At 50.2% G+C, this 18,374-nt stretch overlaps 1 protein-coding gene across 2 annotated transcripts in view; it reads right to left on the bottom strand.

The window, feature by feature from the left end:
• LOC105185585 (dipeptidase 1) overlaps positions 1-16,282 on the bottom strand; it is a 135,175-nt gene extending 118,893 nt beyond the window's left edge. For both annotated transcript variants that reach the window (XM_025307329.1, XM_025307331.1), the window contains exon 1: positions 15,435-16,282. In XM_025307329.1, coding sequence (XP_025163114.1) covers positions 15,435-15,440 — 6 coding nt within the window. In that variant the 5' untranslated portion in view covers positions 15,441-16,282. The remainder of the gene's footprint in view (positions 1-15,434) is intronic.
• Between the last annotated feature and the right edge of the window lie 2,092 nt (positions 16,283-18,374).

Here is an 18,374-nt window from a genome sequence, read left to right as displayed (position 1 = left end):
TCGAGAAAGGTCTCTCGCTCCGACATGGATATTCGTTAGAACAATATTTACGATATCGGAAAACTGAATGCATTGCGACATCAGGCCTGGGCGATTCGACTCGATAGCGATTGCGACTCCGACCTGCGGCAAAAGCATTCAAATTTCGCGTCGCTTTTGCAGAAAAATTGACCATCTTTCTTTCGTCTTGCGACTTTTGCGGCGGCTCGCGGCGGATATCTGATTGTCCTTTGAGTCCACATAAATCTCCGGGGGCTAATTATTCATCGCCAAGGCCAAGGCAGGCGCATGTTGGAGATTCCAGCGCAAATTCCGAAATTAGCCGACGTCGACGCGTAAGCAGCTGCGCGCGCGAGTAAATGTGTCAAAATTGACAACGGTCGTCGTGGGGTGGTTTAGCTCTTCATTCTCTCTCGGCGGCGCGGCCGCAAATTGGGTTGTAATAAATATTAGAGAGAGAGATTTCATTACAGACCGTCGCCGTCGGCCCGAGCTCGCCGCTCGAGTTTAGGCGATAGATCACACAATGGATGCTTCAGTAACATTAGGAACGTCATGGTATACTCGTGTATCTGGACGAGTACGTTAATTTGCGGTTTGATAAACGATCCGACTGCCGTCGGTGCCGTCGCGTCATATCGACGGGAGTGGTATTAAATTTTCCAGAGCTTCCCTCCGTCGTGAGCTCCGACGACGAGGAGCGTCGAGAGCTCGTTATCGCGGTTAGACGATAACACTGTACGAAGGATTTCACGACGAGAACCTTATAGTTTAATTAGGTTAGCTGAAACTTTGACGCGCGGCAACGCACCCAGCGGCAATCGATAGTCGTAAATAACCGGGTTTTGTTCCCGCTATCTGTCAGTCGAGGACTCGAGGCTCTCCGGGGGAATCGCTGTGCGAGGGTGCGAGATGTAACACTCTAAATCTTTCGCTCGCGAGTCTTCATCTGAAGAAAAGAAAAAAAAGAGAGAGAAGAAAAAAGAGATACGAACACGCGTATTCTCCATAAATCGTTCGCCACGAATATAGACCGGACCGGGAATCTCCTCTCTCAGTTTTGCGGGTCGCCTTACGCCTTGTCGTGGCGATTAACATCGTGTTGATCGCTGATCGCGGGGAGCCCCGGAAATCGCGCACGGTAATTTCTGCAAACAGACCGAAGCGAGATGTCTGCACTGTAAAGGGAAATGCGTCTCAACGTGTATATTCGCGTAATTTCCTGCCTTTCGTCGTTACGGGATCTACTCTTCTGCAGTTCGCGAGCCCGGGAATATAACGAATTTCGCGCGGCTGTCCGAGTTACCGAGTCATTAAAAAGAGCTTATGTATTTGCCGGAGATTACAGCAATATCAGCTTTCGAGTGACTCACTGGAACGACGATACAGTCTGAGAGAAGAGCCGATCGGTCGCTCAATAAAGCACGGAAGGTGGTCCAGGGGAGCGCTTGCACGCTCGCGGGGATTATAAATCGAGACTCGATAATGATCCGTAATAGATGGTTTCCACCCCCTCCGCTCCGAGGGCGCCCGCGCCAGCAAAAGTCGCTTAAGGCGCGCCGGAGGGACGTGGCATAACGATTATTCATGCTTACCACCTTTCTGGACGTTTCGCGAATTAAGTCCTTCGACGTGCCGTGAATCTCGAGGGCGAGGGCGCCCGGGGCTCGCATCGCGCCCGGACTACCCCGCGCGATTCGATTCTCGCCGGCGAGAACGGCGCTCCTCCCGAGAGGAGGGCTTTAAGACGGAAGTCGGGGTTTTATTTCCACCGTTCGATTAGCTGCAATGAGAGCTCGCCGCGAAGTCGTTCGTACGGATCGGAACGGCCCTCACCTCCCCCCCCCCCTCCCCCCGCGTCCTCGTGTTCACGGAGCGCGAGTCCGTTTGTGAGTCTGAGACTGAGCGAGACGGAGAATGCGGCGATATATGGGAAAGAGAACAAGAGGAGAGGAGAGGATTGAGCTAGGCAAAGCCCAGCTGAGATAACGCAAGGTGTAAGATATATAGATTTCGCGAATTTGTACATTATATAATTTGCATTTATATTACCGGACCGCATACAAATCCAAAATTTAAATATGGCGGACGTAATAATCCGCACATGAAATTATTCGACTTTAGGGCGGAGTGTTGGAAATATAATGATCGTGTCTCATGTTTTTGGTTTACATATTTTAAATCTCTCCCCTACGTTCATGTCTTTCCGTCCGTTTGTTCGTTCGTGCATTCATCCTTACTCGCATATCTAACAATTTATCATCACCACTTATTTATTTTTCTTTTGTCCATCTATTTATTATTGTGATATTATCTACTATATCGTGTTATTATCAATCATCCTTTGCGCTGCTTTGACGTCGCGCGACTAAATAATTTGTCTCGTTGGGAAACTGACCGGCTGATTGGTCTCCTCCGGGAATTTCGACGAGATATGCGATGCGCGATCCTTTGGCGCTTGCATTTCCCGCGTCATTCTTGCCGAGATTTCGCAGAGGGATCCTCTCCTGTACATCCTGAGAATGCGCGGCCTTCGCGACGCCTCTCCGCCTAACCGCGATTATCTGCACTGCGGCAGGTGCGAGAGACTGTCTCTCGCGCAATTACAACCGCGCTTAAAAGTTCCTCATCGGTCGAGAGAGTCTCGGGCGTGTGCCGACTCGATCGAGACTCGATCGATCCCTCTCCTTGCCGAGCTTCTGCTTCGGGATAACGTCGGATTTCCGCGGCGGCTGGATGGAAAGTTTCCCCGGTGCATTTCGTGCGCCGCGCGTCCGCCTTTGATGCGGCAGGGCGCGTCGTCGCCTAATTCATGAATAAATAAGAAACAACTTTTTTTCTTCAGTCGAGCTGACACTGAAAGACGTACAGAGACGATGACGACCAGCAGTAAGACTTGCCGCAGTGAGTGCAGACTGATCCCGGAAATCCAAAGGCTTCAGTTGCCGCCTTGCTTCCTGCAAGTTGCGGATCCCTTCTTATTTTCCGACCTCCTTTCGCCGGAGTGCACCCACTCTGACCTTTCCGCCCGGCTCCTCCTCTCATCTCTTGGCTAGCCTCACCCGGCCCATGATTCCCCGAGAGAGAGGACGGCTTCGAAATTTTCATATATTATGCAAACATCGTTCTCTTTGACACGGGCTTCTTTTTTCACCGACCCTATTTATCCGGCGCGTCTATATTCTCGCTGTTTCCTTCCGTGTTCCGCACCGCGCTTCGTGCCTTCCCCGCGATCCAAATCGCGCTTCGTTGTAATACGCGTGGCAATTCGCGGCGCAGTCGCGCTTTGAAGTGAAACCATGATTGCGCGCGTCTCCTAAAAATGGAGGACTCCCGCGCGCGGCGGGGCGGGGGGTCGGCGGCACAATGTGACAGATGAAACGAGCGCAATGCGACGTATTAATTCGTCAGCGTCGCGAGTGTGTCTCCGCGCGAGTATCTCCTCACCAGACCAATGTACAACATGTTTTTTACTTGTACGCCAATTTTTATTCCAATTCCCTCCGCGTTTTGGATTTACCGCCTTCTTTTTCCCCACTGGGGAATTTCCGGAAAATGCGATATCGACGAGCTGATCGGAATTCGACTCGCGCAGTTTGTTTCACATCAAGCGACATACGTCCCTTTATTATCGCGAGAATAGTTGAGAGAGAGAGAGAGAGAGAGAGAGAGAGGGGGGGGGGAGGGGCGAGAGACGATCATTTCTGGCAATCCTGCGGACAACGTTCACGCGATTAACCCGGTTCGAAGCGATATTTTCGAGCGTGTCCTCCGGCGCTCGGCGCCGAGAGCCGCTCTCGTTCCGCTCTCGTGGAATCTCGTTACTCGCAATAAAGTCGCGTTACCGGTCGCGTCGTACGCTCACCTTCTCCCGACGAAATCAATTTCCACGAGTTAGGGAACGGTAGAGGGAGGTTAGCGGGAAGGGGAAGCGGGGAAACGGACTCCGGGCATATTTAAATCTTTATCCGGGTTTGTTAGCGGTCCCGACCGTAGTCTTGCCTGATATCTCTCAGGCTCGGCCGCAGATTCAAGTATAATTCACTTCGCAATGTCCTCCTCCGCGTATTTATTATCTCGTTTCCCGCCGCGCCCGCGCGCGAGACCCTTTTGTTCCTCGTCGCTTTTCCTTCTTTCCGTCCGAGCTTTGCGGCGGCTCGCACCGCGCCGCAACTCGTGTGTACTCTCCGATCGAATTCCTCGTAGCGTAAAATTAAAAATGGTGGCGCGCCCCTCCGTCCGGATATTATACTTTCCATTTAGCGTCGCGTCTCCGTTATTAATTTCGTCTCCGCGCGTCCGCGCGAGATCTCCTTTCCTTTTCTCTCTCCTTCTCCACCGCGGCGGGTATATCTCGCCGCGTCTGTCTGTGTAAGCGCGTCCGCTAAATCATTTAAACATTTTAATGGAAAAAGTAGCGGTCAGCCGTTTTTCCCAGCATGTCCATAATTCATCCGGGCGATCCAAAATTTATATTTCATCCGGGAACGGATCTCCTCTCGGCTCTGTCCTCTCCCGTCCCTCCCTATCGCGTCCGCGTCATTGCGGGAGCAGGGCATGCCCTGTGTAATTGAATCCTGCCCTTTCGAGATGTTTCGAGACGACGGCGATAATCAAGTTTGATTCTTAAATCGAGAGTTAAATCGAGAGCAAGATTCGAGCAACATTTCGAGCCGTTTCGAAACCGACGGGACAGGACGACACAGGCCGGACAAGGGGAGGGCGGTGCGCGGCGGACTCTGCTGCTTTGTTAGCGACACGCTTTTCTTCTCAGGCCAGGACTGAATCGCCGGCAGCGATAAAACGGGGCAGCCTGTAGCGCCGCGCGAGGTTATTTTTTACGACGATACATCTTTGTGGAGAAAAAACGCTGCGCGCTGTGAACGAACTTTATTTCGAGAAATTTTAAATACGCGCGGAATTTCCTGAATCTCCGTCGGAATTACACGCGCGGCTCTACTTTTATGTTTTCGCGTTTCCCCGCGTTTTACGTGTCCCAAACGAGACGCATACGCCGAGAGGAGGAAATTTAAATAATGTCGTTGAAGATACATGCGAGGGGCCGCAGGCGCGACGGATGAACTTTTCCGGTCTTGCAATTGTTTAAGCGAATCTTGTCGGAGACTCGACCGAGTCTAAAGTTTTCGTAATCTGATATTTTGATTAATTTAAGATCGTTTTAAGCGAACTTGCGGATGCTACACGGTTCGTTTCGTTGCTTACGGAGCGTCCGGTGATGAACTCCGGAGACGATCTCATAGCTGTATTAAATAAAAGGCAAATATAAAAAGAATTCCGCCCTAAAACAAACTTAGATTCCTCTCTTTCGACACTGGACGCGCGCGCGTGCGTTGAACTCATAATTATTTATTTAATTGTTCGCGCGAACGATGCGTCGGCCGGCCTTGTTGCATCGAGAGCGTAACGCGCCGGCGAGGTATAAATTCCACACGGCTGGATGATATGATATATATACAGGACGGAAGGAAACTGGGTTATATCCGACATTCTATCTAAGTTTAGAGCCGGCGCTAACACGACGGCGCGCTGTTTCTCGTTATACACACATCCGCTTACTTCCTTCTATTTATGATATACACGGATACAAATGGTGTCGTTACTTTTTCACGAGGACGACGCCGCGGTGAACACACCTAACCAGCGTCTCTCTCTCTCTCTCTCTCTCTCTCTCTCGCTGCTCAAATAATAAATTATTTATAATGCCGCAATCGTAAGTACGCCGGCAGGAGAACTTGGCTGATCTGGCTTGGCACTTTTCTGATTTTGCACCGCGCTATATACGCATATATATATATATATATATATATATATAATATTCACGTTCGCATTCTCATCAAAGTTTTATACGTCACACGTGCTCGTCATGCTTCGCGATAGAACGGCATGTTTATTCAGCGTTATATTATATAAAGAACGAGGGGGACAGAGAGACGACAGAGGAAAGGAGACGAAGAGAAAGAGAGCTGGGTATTATAATACTGCCCCGTTCGTTACGGAGTCACGGAGTGTTTGATCGTTTTACACAAGAGATAAAAATGATCTCGGGGCGTATTATATCATCCAAAGTTTTCTCGTTTCTCGACGTTTCCCCGATGTTCCGCTCCACCTACCACAGGAGGAGGAGGAGGAGGAGGAGGGGTGGGTGGAAGACGGAGGTCGCGGCGCTTACAGTACACTCTCCAATCAAGTCCTCTGATCGTCCTGAATGGTAATGGAGCTTTCGTCCGAGACATAGAGACGCGTTCTCGTAAGGCTGCGAAAACTTCTGGCGCGGCTCCGCGAGTTCGTTACAGCATGCTTATGGATACTTCGCAGGAAGCGGTCGGGATTCCCTTAATCCTTTTCCACCTGCCATTCAGCTGCCATGCCGCCCCGGCCTTGTCTTCGAAGTCCCCCCCGGAGAAAGATTCGCACGTCGCGTCCGAATCTTTCTCGTCGATTAGCGTGATTACATTTAACATGCAAATCTGCCGCGACGATCGAAACTTCGGCGACGAGGACGAGACTTCTTTTCTCTCCAACTTGTCGCCGCGGCTTCTTGCAGACGCCAAATAATCGAGTGGCCGCACCGCGAACCCGAGTGTGTTATTTCGACACTTGTAAGCTGAAACTTTCTTCTCACGCGTTTCACGCGTCGTCTTAAATCACGTCGTTTGACGCGTTTAAACGCGCTAAGTGATATCGAAATGCATCAAATGACGTGATTTCAGACGACGAAAGGACGCGTGAAGAAAGCTTCAGCTTATACGTGTGAAAATAACACACTCGGGTTTTGCAGTGCGGGGGGAGAAACTATGTTAGTCAGCAAGCGCGAATTGAAGATACAGCACTCTTATGCGTAGAATCGAAACGATTGCATTCCCGCGAGTCACGCTAAACCGGCAGCAACTATAGCGAGATATATTTTCGTGTATTTATTTAGCCAATATTTTACTCCATCGAACGTGTTAATTACACGACATTTACGTATCATCGCGAGCGATGCGCGGTTTGCGTATTTCCCGCGGCGACTAAGAGACGCGGCGGCGGCTTTCCTTCTCAGTCGCGCGCTTTTGCCTCGCGTAAGGATACGAGGAGGAAACGCTTGAAAAGCGTTCAAAGCGTGGCAAAGCTCGTCGAACGAAATCTCGAGAAGCGCAACGAGCAACCCTTCCGCTCGTGAGCGGATTGAGCGCTCTGGAGCGCTTCTTTTCCTCCTCTCCGCGGCGGCTTCTCCCTCCTGCTCGATTCTCTCCCCTTGACGCCCGAGGACGAAGAAGAAAACGATCGGTGCCGGTGCTACACACAATTCACACGCGTCCGAGCGGAATTTCGGACAAAAAGCTCCGTCGCGTATTGCTTTCAAGCCCCGGTTCGCGCGCCCTGGCTTGGGCTCTCTCACGGCGGCGGCGCGGCAGATAGCCGACCACGAATATAACAACGTATAATTTCCGGCGACCTAATTCGCCGAAAATGTAAGAGGATTATGAAAACGCGCCGCGCTCGCGAGAGTCTGAATGATTATTCGCGCTCGCGCCGGCGAACCCAAATAAATTACTTGCGGTTCTAGCCGGAGCGCCGCGCCGCGATCGGATGCTGGCTTGGATTGTGTCGCAAGTAGGATTTGTGAGTTATTACAGTATTATGGCGTGCTACACGCCGTGGATTCGCCCTCGTTACTTAGACCCCGAGGAGGCGTCGCTCTCCGCTTAGACAACGGCGCTCTGATCAGAAATGTAAATTACGCGACACGGCGGTCACACGATTCTCCCCGCGCGCGATCCGCTCCGTCGCAAATTCGAGCTCCTCGGAAAGCACGGCTTCAGTCTGAAACGGAAAAAGAAAGGTCCGCCGTGAAGGAATGAACGCGACGAACGACCAAACGCGCAACTTTACAACTTTGCGAATTTGTTTCAGGAATTCTGGCTTCCTTCGGCCGAAATGACGCCCTCTCGTCATTTCATCGCGCTCGCTCGAGCAACGTTTTATTCCTCGTGCGAATCAGTCGCAGGGTGAAATGTCCGGGGATGGGGATTTATCAGCCATTTATCAATCATTAGTTTCTCGTCATTCGCTTGTTTCTCGGTCTCAGTCTTTGTACACGCTTCAACACACCGACGGAGCTATCCTACCGTCGGCTACGGGGTGTAAAAATTTCACGCGAGTAGTGACGAAGAAATTTCCGTAACATAATTCCCCCGTGCAGATTGCGGACGGAAATTGAGTCCGGCGACGGTGTTCAGCGGCGAGCAGCTCGAAATTACGGGAAAATTGCAATTTTCGTTTGATAACCGCGCGGCCACGATACCGTAACCGTGGTCTAAGAGGATGACGCGCCGATCCCGGCAAAGACGCGCCAGGAATCAAGGCTAAAGCCGGACTAGGCCGGATACTAGACAAACAGACGAAAATCACCGGCGATCCTTCCTGGCGGTCGGATACACCGCTCGCTCTCTCCGTGTGTGTCGCCCCGCGTGTGTTACACCTCTCCTCTTATTACGTGTACTCGCGACGGCCTCGACCTCGGTAAGTTTAAAGCGACCCTTCCGGCGAGGTCCTTACGCAGCGGTTTTCCGGGGCGCATCCTGCGCGCTGCCGCCGCCGCTCCTTTACGGCGCAGGTAATGCCTCCTCCATCGCCTCGTCCGACGCAAAACTGCACAATCCGCGACGGTAATAGCGACGGTTTGCGCAGAGAGAATACGCGATACATATGCTAACGATATCGCCGGGCCGGGTCGGCGATTTATGGACGGCCGACACAAGATGTTCCGCTTGAACATCGGCGCGCGCTACCATCCAAGTGTGTCTCGGCGGATGGACGAACGAGAACGGACGCGCGGTGGAGGGCGGTGTGGCGGCTGGCTCGGCGGCGAGTATGGTCGCTCGGATGGAAAACGGGGATTTCGATCAACGAGGGAATACATAATTAGGCGGCCGGCACCGTACGAATCGGCCGCGCTCCGGCTGTATTCACGGCGATCCGGGATATCGATGATCCGCTCTCTCTCTCTTGTCGACCAGCAGCGGCCGCGCTCGCCGCGGCGCTGTATTTGTGCTTGTACTCGTTTTTCGTTGGCTTTACCGTCCGCGCGTTCGTTCTCGCTCGTTTGAGACTGCTCTCGTATCGAAGAGAGGAACCCTGTCGACCGACGAGACGCGCTCTCATGCTCTGTGTGTACTCACGAATACGCGCGCGTGCCGTCGCGTCGTCGCTCTCTCGTTGCAATCGCGGACTGAAGTCTCTCTCTCTCTCTCTCTCTCTCTCTCTCTCGATCCGTCTTCTGAGCTTTTGCAGCGACTCCCGGAAGTACTGGGAGAATCAGGTTTCAGAACCGTCGCATTTCCGGCGGGGAGGAAGACAGAACGCTCGCTCGGGACACATTCGCGCAAGAACGCAGATATGCGTTCCCTTAATCGAGTAAGACGAGACCTAAGACCTGCGCTGCTTTTTGGCTCGGCACGTGTGTGTTAGTGATTTATCAATTTATCTCGACGCGGTGACGTCACTCGGTTACCGATCGCGGCAATCGCAGCTTCGCGTCGTGAGAATACACTCGCGAAAATAAAGCGCGGAGATATCGAGATTAATCACTCATACGCGTTCAAAATTACCGCAGAGCGCGAGCAGCTTCGCGATGATTAGCATGAATAATTTTATGCCGGTTATTACGGTTGAAATTTTTGCCGATGATTAAATGAGGAGCTGGATCGCTAAATAATGGGGCGCGGAGTGCGCGAGTGAGTAGCAGCAGCGGCAGCGGCAGCAGCCCGCAGCGTAAAAGCGTAATTCGCAGATATCGCGCGCAAACAGAGATCACCTCCTCGCGTCCGGTTATATCGCGCGGATACGCGCGCGATTGAATCTCGGGCTTGCGGCCGCGACGGTGGCGGGCGAATTTTGCGAGACGCGAGCTGCGCGGAAACGACCTGCCGTTTTCAGGCCTGCCGGAATTACCCCCGCGGTGCGGGGGGCATGTGAAATCTCCAATGTCGGCGGAGAATGCACTTTTACAGCGAGACTTATGAATACGAGATTGCCATTAGCGGCTAGGTGGTTACTCGGCCGCGAGTAACGCGAGTAACGCAATTGATAATCCGGATTACGCGCGGCGAATACGCATTTTCCGTGCGCGCATTCGTCACAATCATCATCCTCGAGCTGACGTCCGTGCGTGCGCGATAACACGGCGATGTATTTACCGTATTCGTGCGCGTCTGCACGCTCGCTGCGCGCGCGGTACAGCGCCGTTTTTTCGTCCGGTCGATCGATTACGGCTCTCGCGATAATTAACCGACCTACGCCGGGAACGCATCCAACATCCCCGCTCGCGTTATTCGCCCTAGTTTATCGTCGTCGAAAAAAATATCGCTCGCGCTTCTCGCCGCGGGGCAAAATTGCACTGGACACGCAGCGATATCATTATAACGACGCGGCCGTCAAGTGTTCGCGATGGAAAAACGGGACTGGCTCGAAATTCGCCGAGCCGCGAGATCGGCAGATCTCTCGACTCGACCGCGCCATGCCGAGCTGTGTATATTATTGTAATTTTGTTACACGAGATGAAAATTTTGATGAATTTGGTTTTGCACGAGCGATTATATATATTCACGCTATTGATATTATATCTGCTGCGATTGATTGGAATTAATTACAGGAAATTAATTAGAAAGGAGATACGTCTGTGTGTGTGTGTGTGTGTGTGCGTGCGCGTACTCGTTTAAAAATCGCAAAACTCCAGACTCGAGCATTTCGCGATGTTGCTTTAAAGAGAGTCCTGATTGCGCGAAATTAATGTACCACTCATTAATAGCGATCGTCGTCGAAAGTACCACTCATTAATGTGCGAACCATTTTCGAATCGCGGATATTTAAATGTATTTAAGACTCGATAAATATAGGGATGCTCGGATTCCTGGCTGAAACAGTATTTTCCCCAGCTTTTGAAAGGAATCGATCAACGCAAAATTTAATAATCAGGAAGGAGGCGCAGTGGAGTTTTAATATTGATAATAATTATAACTCAAGGTAGGTTGACGTGGAAGATTGACTCGCCGCGTACGCTGCGAGTCCGAAAAAAAACACTCGCGTGTGTTATCACGCGTTTGAAACGCATTGTTCTCCCGTAGTTTAAAATTACTCGCGATAATACCCGGCGGCTGACTCCTGCCGACCAATTGTGTCGTTAATTAAAAGTTAAGTTTCGACGATTCAACTCGATTCGGACGGAATTTCGTCGACTCTATTCGACACGGGGAAATCCTCGACCAGCGCATCTCCGCTCTTTAATAACGGGTTCTTCGTTGATGCAAACTCGCGCGCGCCTTTCAAGTGGATTGTCGTATCGATCCGGCCGCAACGTATGGCTCTGAATCAAAACCGTATGAGCTAAGCCGCTGTCCGGCATCGCGATCGTAAAACGGCGAATTACCTCTCTCTCTCGACGGGAAGTGCGTTCCGCCTGACGTGCTCCGCGCAATGTGTCGAAGATTTACAGCTCGTTTACAATCCATATGAAATTTACGTCCGCGCAAGAAATTTGTCCGAAGTGACTCGCACGAAGGGCCAATGCTAAAATCCTTCGCCTGCTGCTGGCGGGACGACAAGCACAACACAACACGTCGTCATCGCAGTCGCTTGTCGCCGCGAAATCGCTGACGTCGTCGTCGCTGACTATTTCGAGATAAGTTTAATGACGTTTTCACCTACGTTAACTCGCGATACGAGACAGGCGATTGTTGCCGAAAGTTTTCGAAATTCCGACCGTGGAAGTAGTGTTTCCCGGTGATGTAAACACCGCGGGAGCCGAAAACGCAAGTAGCTCGTTTTCCAGAGGTTCGAAATGCCCGAAACGCCTCCTCTCCTTCGGGAATGCGTTTTATGTTACTGCGCAGTTTTATGTAACTTGCCGGAGACGAAAAAGAGCATCGTCGGGGATTAGAGTTTGCGTTTCGTCTCTCTCTCTCTCTCTCTCTCCCTCTCTCGTCGAAAGAAGAATAATTAAAGTTCAAGCCTCGCACACTCGTCTCTCTTTCTCTTACTCTTACCCTCTGTCCTTCGTAGATTCAAATGAAGATCATTTCTAACACGATGCAGTTTTATAACGCGCGAAATGGGAAAGAAACATTTTTACGTAAACGTAATATCTACGCGTGTCTGCTGATTTTACTTTTATGTAAACGCTAGGAGGACGCTAACGCAGCGCTCGATCGTTGTTGTGTGTCGCAACGCTATCCCTATATAATCTCTCTTCTCCTCTCCTTCTCTCTCTCTCCTGAATTTGCATTGCTAATATAAATATGAAGCTCGAAACACGCGAGAGAAGAAGCTTGCGGACCCCCGATAGTTCCCGAAGCGTGAAAGCAGTCGCTGATGACGTTCGTAATTGACAGCTTCTTATCGCCATGATTTCTATCTCCGCGTTATCTAGAGTATCGCAATTCTTTTCCACAGATTAATTTTAGATGCCTGCGCGAGCCGCGTCGTATCATTGAAACACGATCGGGATCGATCGATCGATCGACTGAAAATGACCCCGCGGACGATTTTTACATGTCGCGAGGAACCAAATCCTCGCGTCAGGATTCATCGTTTGAAGTTTTAAAACCGGACTTTTTGGTCGAACGAAATGTGCAATTTATCCTGAGAAACGTTCCGGTTTTTCTCGTCGACACCTGTCCAGAACTTTTCGAAATTTCTCGCGCCAACTCGAGCCTGAAGTGAAGTACGCCGGCGGATGTCTCTCAAGCATTTTTCTTTTTCTTCCTCTCTTTTCTTTTTTAAGCTACGCCCGAAACTATCAAGGAGGAAATCTTCGGCAAGTACCGACGTGTTAGCCGTGCAAATAAAATTTACCACCCAAGTTTGCGACCGAACTTACGTAGTGCGGCGGCGAGTTTCCAAGTTTATCATCGTGTGCATCTTTTAATAGGCTTGAGTAGTGGCTCACGGCATTACGGTGGAAACGTAGTTAGGGATTCTTCGGGATTTTAAAGTGACCTGTGTGTTATCGCTTGCCATGACAACGCATCCAAACAATTATAAACAGGGCTGATTATCGAATGAAACTTCGTAGTGCGGCGAATATTGCTTCCTTCAAACTGCCTCCGCAACGATATCTCAAGTCAAGTGCACAGACAGCAAATTAGAACGAGTAATGGAGCCTTTAATAATAACTTAAACACGAGCGTATATATATCTCAGTCGTACTTTTAATTGACATATGGTGCAAGAAGTGGATGTATGTCTTGCAGACTTTCGTCATCGCCGCGGCGATCGAACATCGAAACATACCGCGGAAATGCTGTTAAGTTGTGAAGTTAGAGTAATCGAAATTTCCGACATGATCGATTACGTCATTTTCGAGCGCAGTCTTGAACACTTTCTCATTTGAGTCGTCCAAGTTAATACAAGTTACGCTACGCTGCGCACCAACTACCATGGATGAAAATTCGCCCAAGGGTATTACGGCGTTGGTGTCAGAGGGTCGACAGCAACGGAGAGCTAACCCACTGTAATATTTCCCGGATGACTTTAACCCGTTGCTACTTAAATCATTTCTTATTAGAAATTTTGTTGCATCGGAAGATCCTATCTTCGCGCTGAATTATCCCGCGGAGGTAATTCTTAAGATTGATCACACTGATCTTTTTTCATTCACCTTTTTCAAAGAAACGATTGCTGTGTGAAATCTTTAGGCGGAAAATCTTCAAAAAAACCTCTCTGTTTCAAGCATGTATTAAAATATCTAACGAGAAAAAGAAGAAAGAGGGAAAGGAAAACCAGAACAGACAGGAGCTGCACAAATTTCGCTTTGCGCGTTATATTGTAATTTATTTCCATCATAATGAATGTATGTGTTAAATTAATGAAGATTATACGCGCGCGTGGCTTTTACGCATCTCTTTATTCCAAAGTTTAATATATGCTTTTAAGAGGCATAAACTGGCAGCAGCCAGTTTTCTCTTTTAAGAGAAGCCTCTTATAAGGAAGAAGCTATTCAAAGGACGTTTTATAGCGACTAGTGCTTAAAAAAGAGAGAAAAGAAAAAAGATTCGAAATTTTCTATTTATATTAAAATATAATAAGAATTTTGCAGCTTCCATGCGTTTACGTCTTTAGACTGTTTGCAGCGTGTAAAGCGGAAACACGCACCAGGTGCACATCAAAGCGCGGCCGATGTACACGAGCTAATATATGAGTTTTCAACCGAAACAATTGCTACTGAAAATTGCTCTCAGTTAATCAATTACAGCGATTAGCTGGCACGAAACAATCGCAACCGTTTCGCAGACTATAATGTGTCGCGTGCTTGCTCAATGGAAATCGGAATTATAACTTTTGACGGCTCCCTTTGCGAATCCCGTCAAAATAAGCGCTCCATTTTAAACGTCAAGTAAGTAAGACAGACGGCGATATCACAAACGTCACGCTCTCATGATCGCGAAAATCCGTTTGATGAGCAGATGCGAACAAAACGTTTGTCGACAATTTCTAAAAGGGGGAGGAACTTGTTGTTACATATATATTTCGCGCACAGTGCTGAATATTTTACTCCAACTCTCGATGTTTGTCCGCGCAGACGGAAATATGGAAGATACGGTTTATAAATGGACTATCTCTCTCTCCCTCTCTCTCTCTCTCTCTCTCTCTCTCTCTCTCTCTCTCTTTCTCAAGCAGCTGAAAACGAAGCCACATTTGAAATTGAATGCAAGACGCGATGCACAGCAATTGCTAAAAGAGTTGCAATCGATATCGGCAATATCGCTCGATGGGCTGACAATGTTGTAAAATTCGCTGGCAAAAATCACAATACGTAGCGGTGGTGTTTCCCTTGAACGAATAGTTGACGCAATATCGATCAATCTCGAGTGATTAATGCACATCTTGCGAACTGTACGCCAAAAAAAAAGTCAATGCAATCTTCCGTATCACATGATTTTCACACGTGACACGAGAGATCTCACGCAACACCGGAAAATAGAAAAACAACGCGGTCATACCGTGAACTTTTTTCAATTCGATGATATCATCTCGCAACTTACGATACAGATGGCTGTGAAACTGTAAACACGGAATTCGTATTCCGGGTTAAGCTCTCCTAACCGCGACGCTGCGTGTGATACATTTTTCACGTAGTACGAATCGCAATGGCGATCGATTCGCACGACGAAACTCGAAATCCGATTTGCGCGTTCTCAGGGGGCGGGCGAGAGGATCTCACGATCTCACGATCTCCGCGTGTGTCTCCGGAATGCCGCGGGCCGAGTGTAGCAGAGACAACAATCGCGAGAGCGAGACAGAGAGAGAGAGAGAGAGACAGACAGAGACAGAGAGAGAGAGAGAGAGAGAGGAGAGAGAGAGAGAGAGAGAGAGAGAATCGCTAAACATCGTCAGCTACATAAGAAGCTCGTAACCGTGCGCACGACACTCACCCTCATGGTCGAAACCTCACATGGTCCCAACGACGCTGAAAAACACCTTCAGCCAGCAGCGGATCCGCGTCGTCTGTCACCCATCCGCCATACTCCGCGGAGTGCCGCGGGAATGAAAGGACGCGAGAGCGAGAGAACGGGCGTCACTTGCTCCGCACGAGACAATTCTCTCACACCGAGGCCGAGAGACCTTCGCGACTCCTCGATGCCACAATCCTCGACACACGAATGCGCCGCGGAACACGTATGAAAATTTCGCGCGCCTGACGATCCTCCGAGGGTGCACTCGTCGTGCACAGCGCGGTGATATCCGCTCGGTATTTCCGCGTGCGAGTCGCGAAAACGCTCCTTGGAGCACAACCCCCGGCAAACAAGGCGAGTGGACTTCCGTTAACCCGAGAGCGACGCGAGAAACGCGATCTCGCGCGATAGGCTGATCGAAAGAATCAGCCGCTCTAACGTGAGGAATCTTGCGGACGGACGGGGGTAAGAATCTCTCCACACAGTCTCGTAAAGCTGTTTCCGTCTCCCCTTATCCCTCTCAGCCTCGAGAGGCAAGGGTCGGTCCGCTCCTCTCGTCGTGACGCCTTCGCGGCTAGCCGAAGACTGGCGACGGCGGCGGCGCTTCGGAAATTCGGACGCAGACTCGTCGGGTTATGCGGAAAACGTGGCCGTGAAAGCTCTGTCCCTGTCTCGCGCGCGCGTTGCGCGTCGGAACGAAACGGACGAATGAACGAACGCGAGCGAGCGAGCGAGCGAGCGAACGTGAACGAGAACGGGTGAGCGAGAGCGAGCCGGGGGTTGATGCGAGGTCGTGGCCCGGCAGCCGGCGACTGGCTGCTGCTAGAAAGCTCGCAAGCTCGAGCCAGTCGGCCTGGCTAGGCGCAAGCTCCCTGCTACGCGGCCTCGAAACACCCAAGCGAACACACCGCCGCCGCGTCGCCCACCCTCCCCGAGAGGGTTTCTTCTGGCGACTCGTGTCGCCGAGGCGAACTCTGCCAGATATTTGGCAGCCTGCGGCATTTTAAAGCTGCCGGAGGCCGCGTTCGATCCCGTTTGCCGTTTGCGGCGGGGTTGACGTATATGACGTGACGTGGAGGAGGAGTTTTCGGCGACTCGTTGGGATCGCTATTACTTCGTCGAAAGCGGATCTCGCCGAGACGCCGCGGAGACACACGCGAGGATTATCTCCTGACACAACGGGGATAATTCGGGGTCTGATGTCCTGATTTCTTCCTTTTTTTGTCATTTTCAAATGCGCGGTGATGAATTCTGCGCGAATGGCAGTCGCTCGAGATCGTGAAACGATTCTTTCGCGGGGGAAGTTTCGATATACTCTTCGCAGCGGTCTCTCGACTTACGTTTTTCAGATTCTTACGTTTAATAACATACGATATTTCGAGATTACGATTGCGTTTAGTAATAATGGGAGAGCATAAGGGGAGAGGGGGTGGAACCAAGGGCGAAGCGTACTGATAAACTAGACTGATACTTATGTTGATGAAAATCTTCAAGCTAATTGCGTGCGCATATCACGAGGAATCTTGTTGAAATAATTGGCGTGAACGGAAAGTCAGGCAAGATACGCTTGGCGGCGAACGTGTCAAGACGAATTACAATGTTTGCCGCAATCTGAGGAGGCGACGTAAAGTATCACCTCGAGCAAACGAGGAGAAAGCTCGGCGGGAAACAGGAGAGGAAGCATTTTTGAGTTAAACTGCCGTTCGCGATGCGTTAGCGAAGTAAATTACTTTCGTACGAGATGCGATTCCGCGAGGATGAATCGAATTTAATCCGTCGCGAATCGGCGTTAATCGCAAAAGCTGATATCGATATTAATGGCAGCGCGGATATAATGCTACATTCGTCGGTGCTCCAATGATTAATCGATAATGAATTACCGCGCCATTTCCGGCTGCGAGCGTATTAGTTGATTTTATGCACCATTTCTTTCAATAACGAGAAATTAAAATAAATCATTTTAGCGGAGTAACTTCTCGTTCGAATAACAATTTCGCGTTTCCACAAACATTCGCGTTTCAACGCACAGAAAGAAAGGGGAAACGGGGTGTTTAAATGGCAGGTACGAGCACGCGCGTATTACGGACTTAAAGCGATTAAGAAGGGTCGGCGCGTTCTAACTTGTTACACCTCATCTTATATTTAAAGATGGCCGTGAATCGACCTCTTCTCCTCGCGCGGGAAACTCGAGAGGAAGCCATTGATGCGTGTCGCAACATTTTAATATCAGGCATTGGGAGCGTTTCCATGAAATTCCTCGAATTCGGATTTTCCAGACGCGATAACGATTTTACCATAAACAAGCAGCGATTAAACGCGACGAGAACGCGGCGATAACGACGGTAATGCGCAGCTTTACAGTTTCGTTCGCGCTCGAGAATCTCGGCTCGCGAGAGCGTTTTCGCGGTACACTTTAATGCGAAAATTACTTCTATTAGTTTGTCTTTCGTTTACATTCTCACACGTGTGTGGGAAGCTTCGGATTCTCAATGTCTGAGGAGATTCCAGGGTTTGCGGTGTTGCTTACGTCGGTCGTCCACGAGAACAATTCATCGATACTCGGAAACTGAATAAAACTCACGTTCAATTTCATTCGACCAATACGACGTAATCTTCACATCGATCTAATGCCTCGAAAAATCGTCTTCTCGAACACACCGAAGGACCCGCCGTAAGAATTAGGGGACCCGACGCCGTCGATCCATACCGCGAGCCAAACACCCCATCGGACCCACCCCTTACGACACTCGCCGATGTATTTCACGGCGGCATTCGCGGCGGGCAGCTTTACGACAAGCGTAAAAGGTTTTATCGGCGATAGCGTTGACGAGAAACGAAGAGGAATCCGCGTAGGAGGAAAGGGAGGCTCTGAGCTATTCGGCGGGAGGGGGCGATAACGGAGGAGAAAAATAGAGGAGC

Source organism: Harpegnathos saltator, unplaced genomic scaffold (genome assembly GCF_003227715.2).
Source record: "Harpegnathos saltator strain DR-91 unplaced genomic scaffold, Hsal_v8.6 scaffold845, whole genome shotgun sequence".
NCBI classification, from domain to species: Eukaryota; Metazoa; Arthropoda; class Insecta; order Hymenoptera; family Formicidae; genus Harpegnathos; species Harpegnathos saltator.
This window is presented reverse-complemented; position numbering and strand designations above follow the sequence as displayed.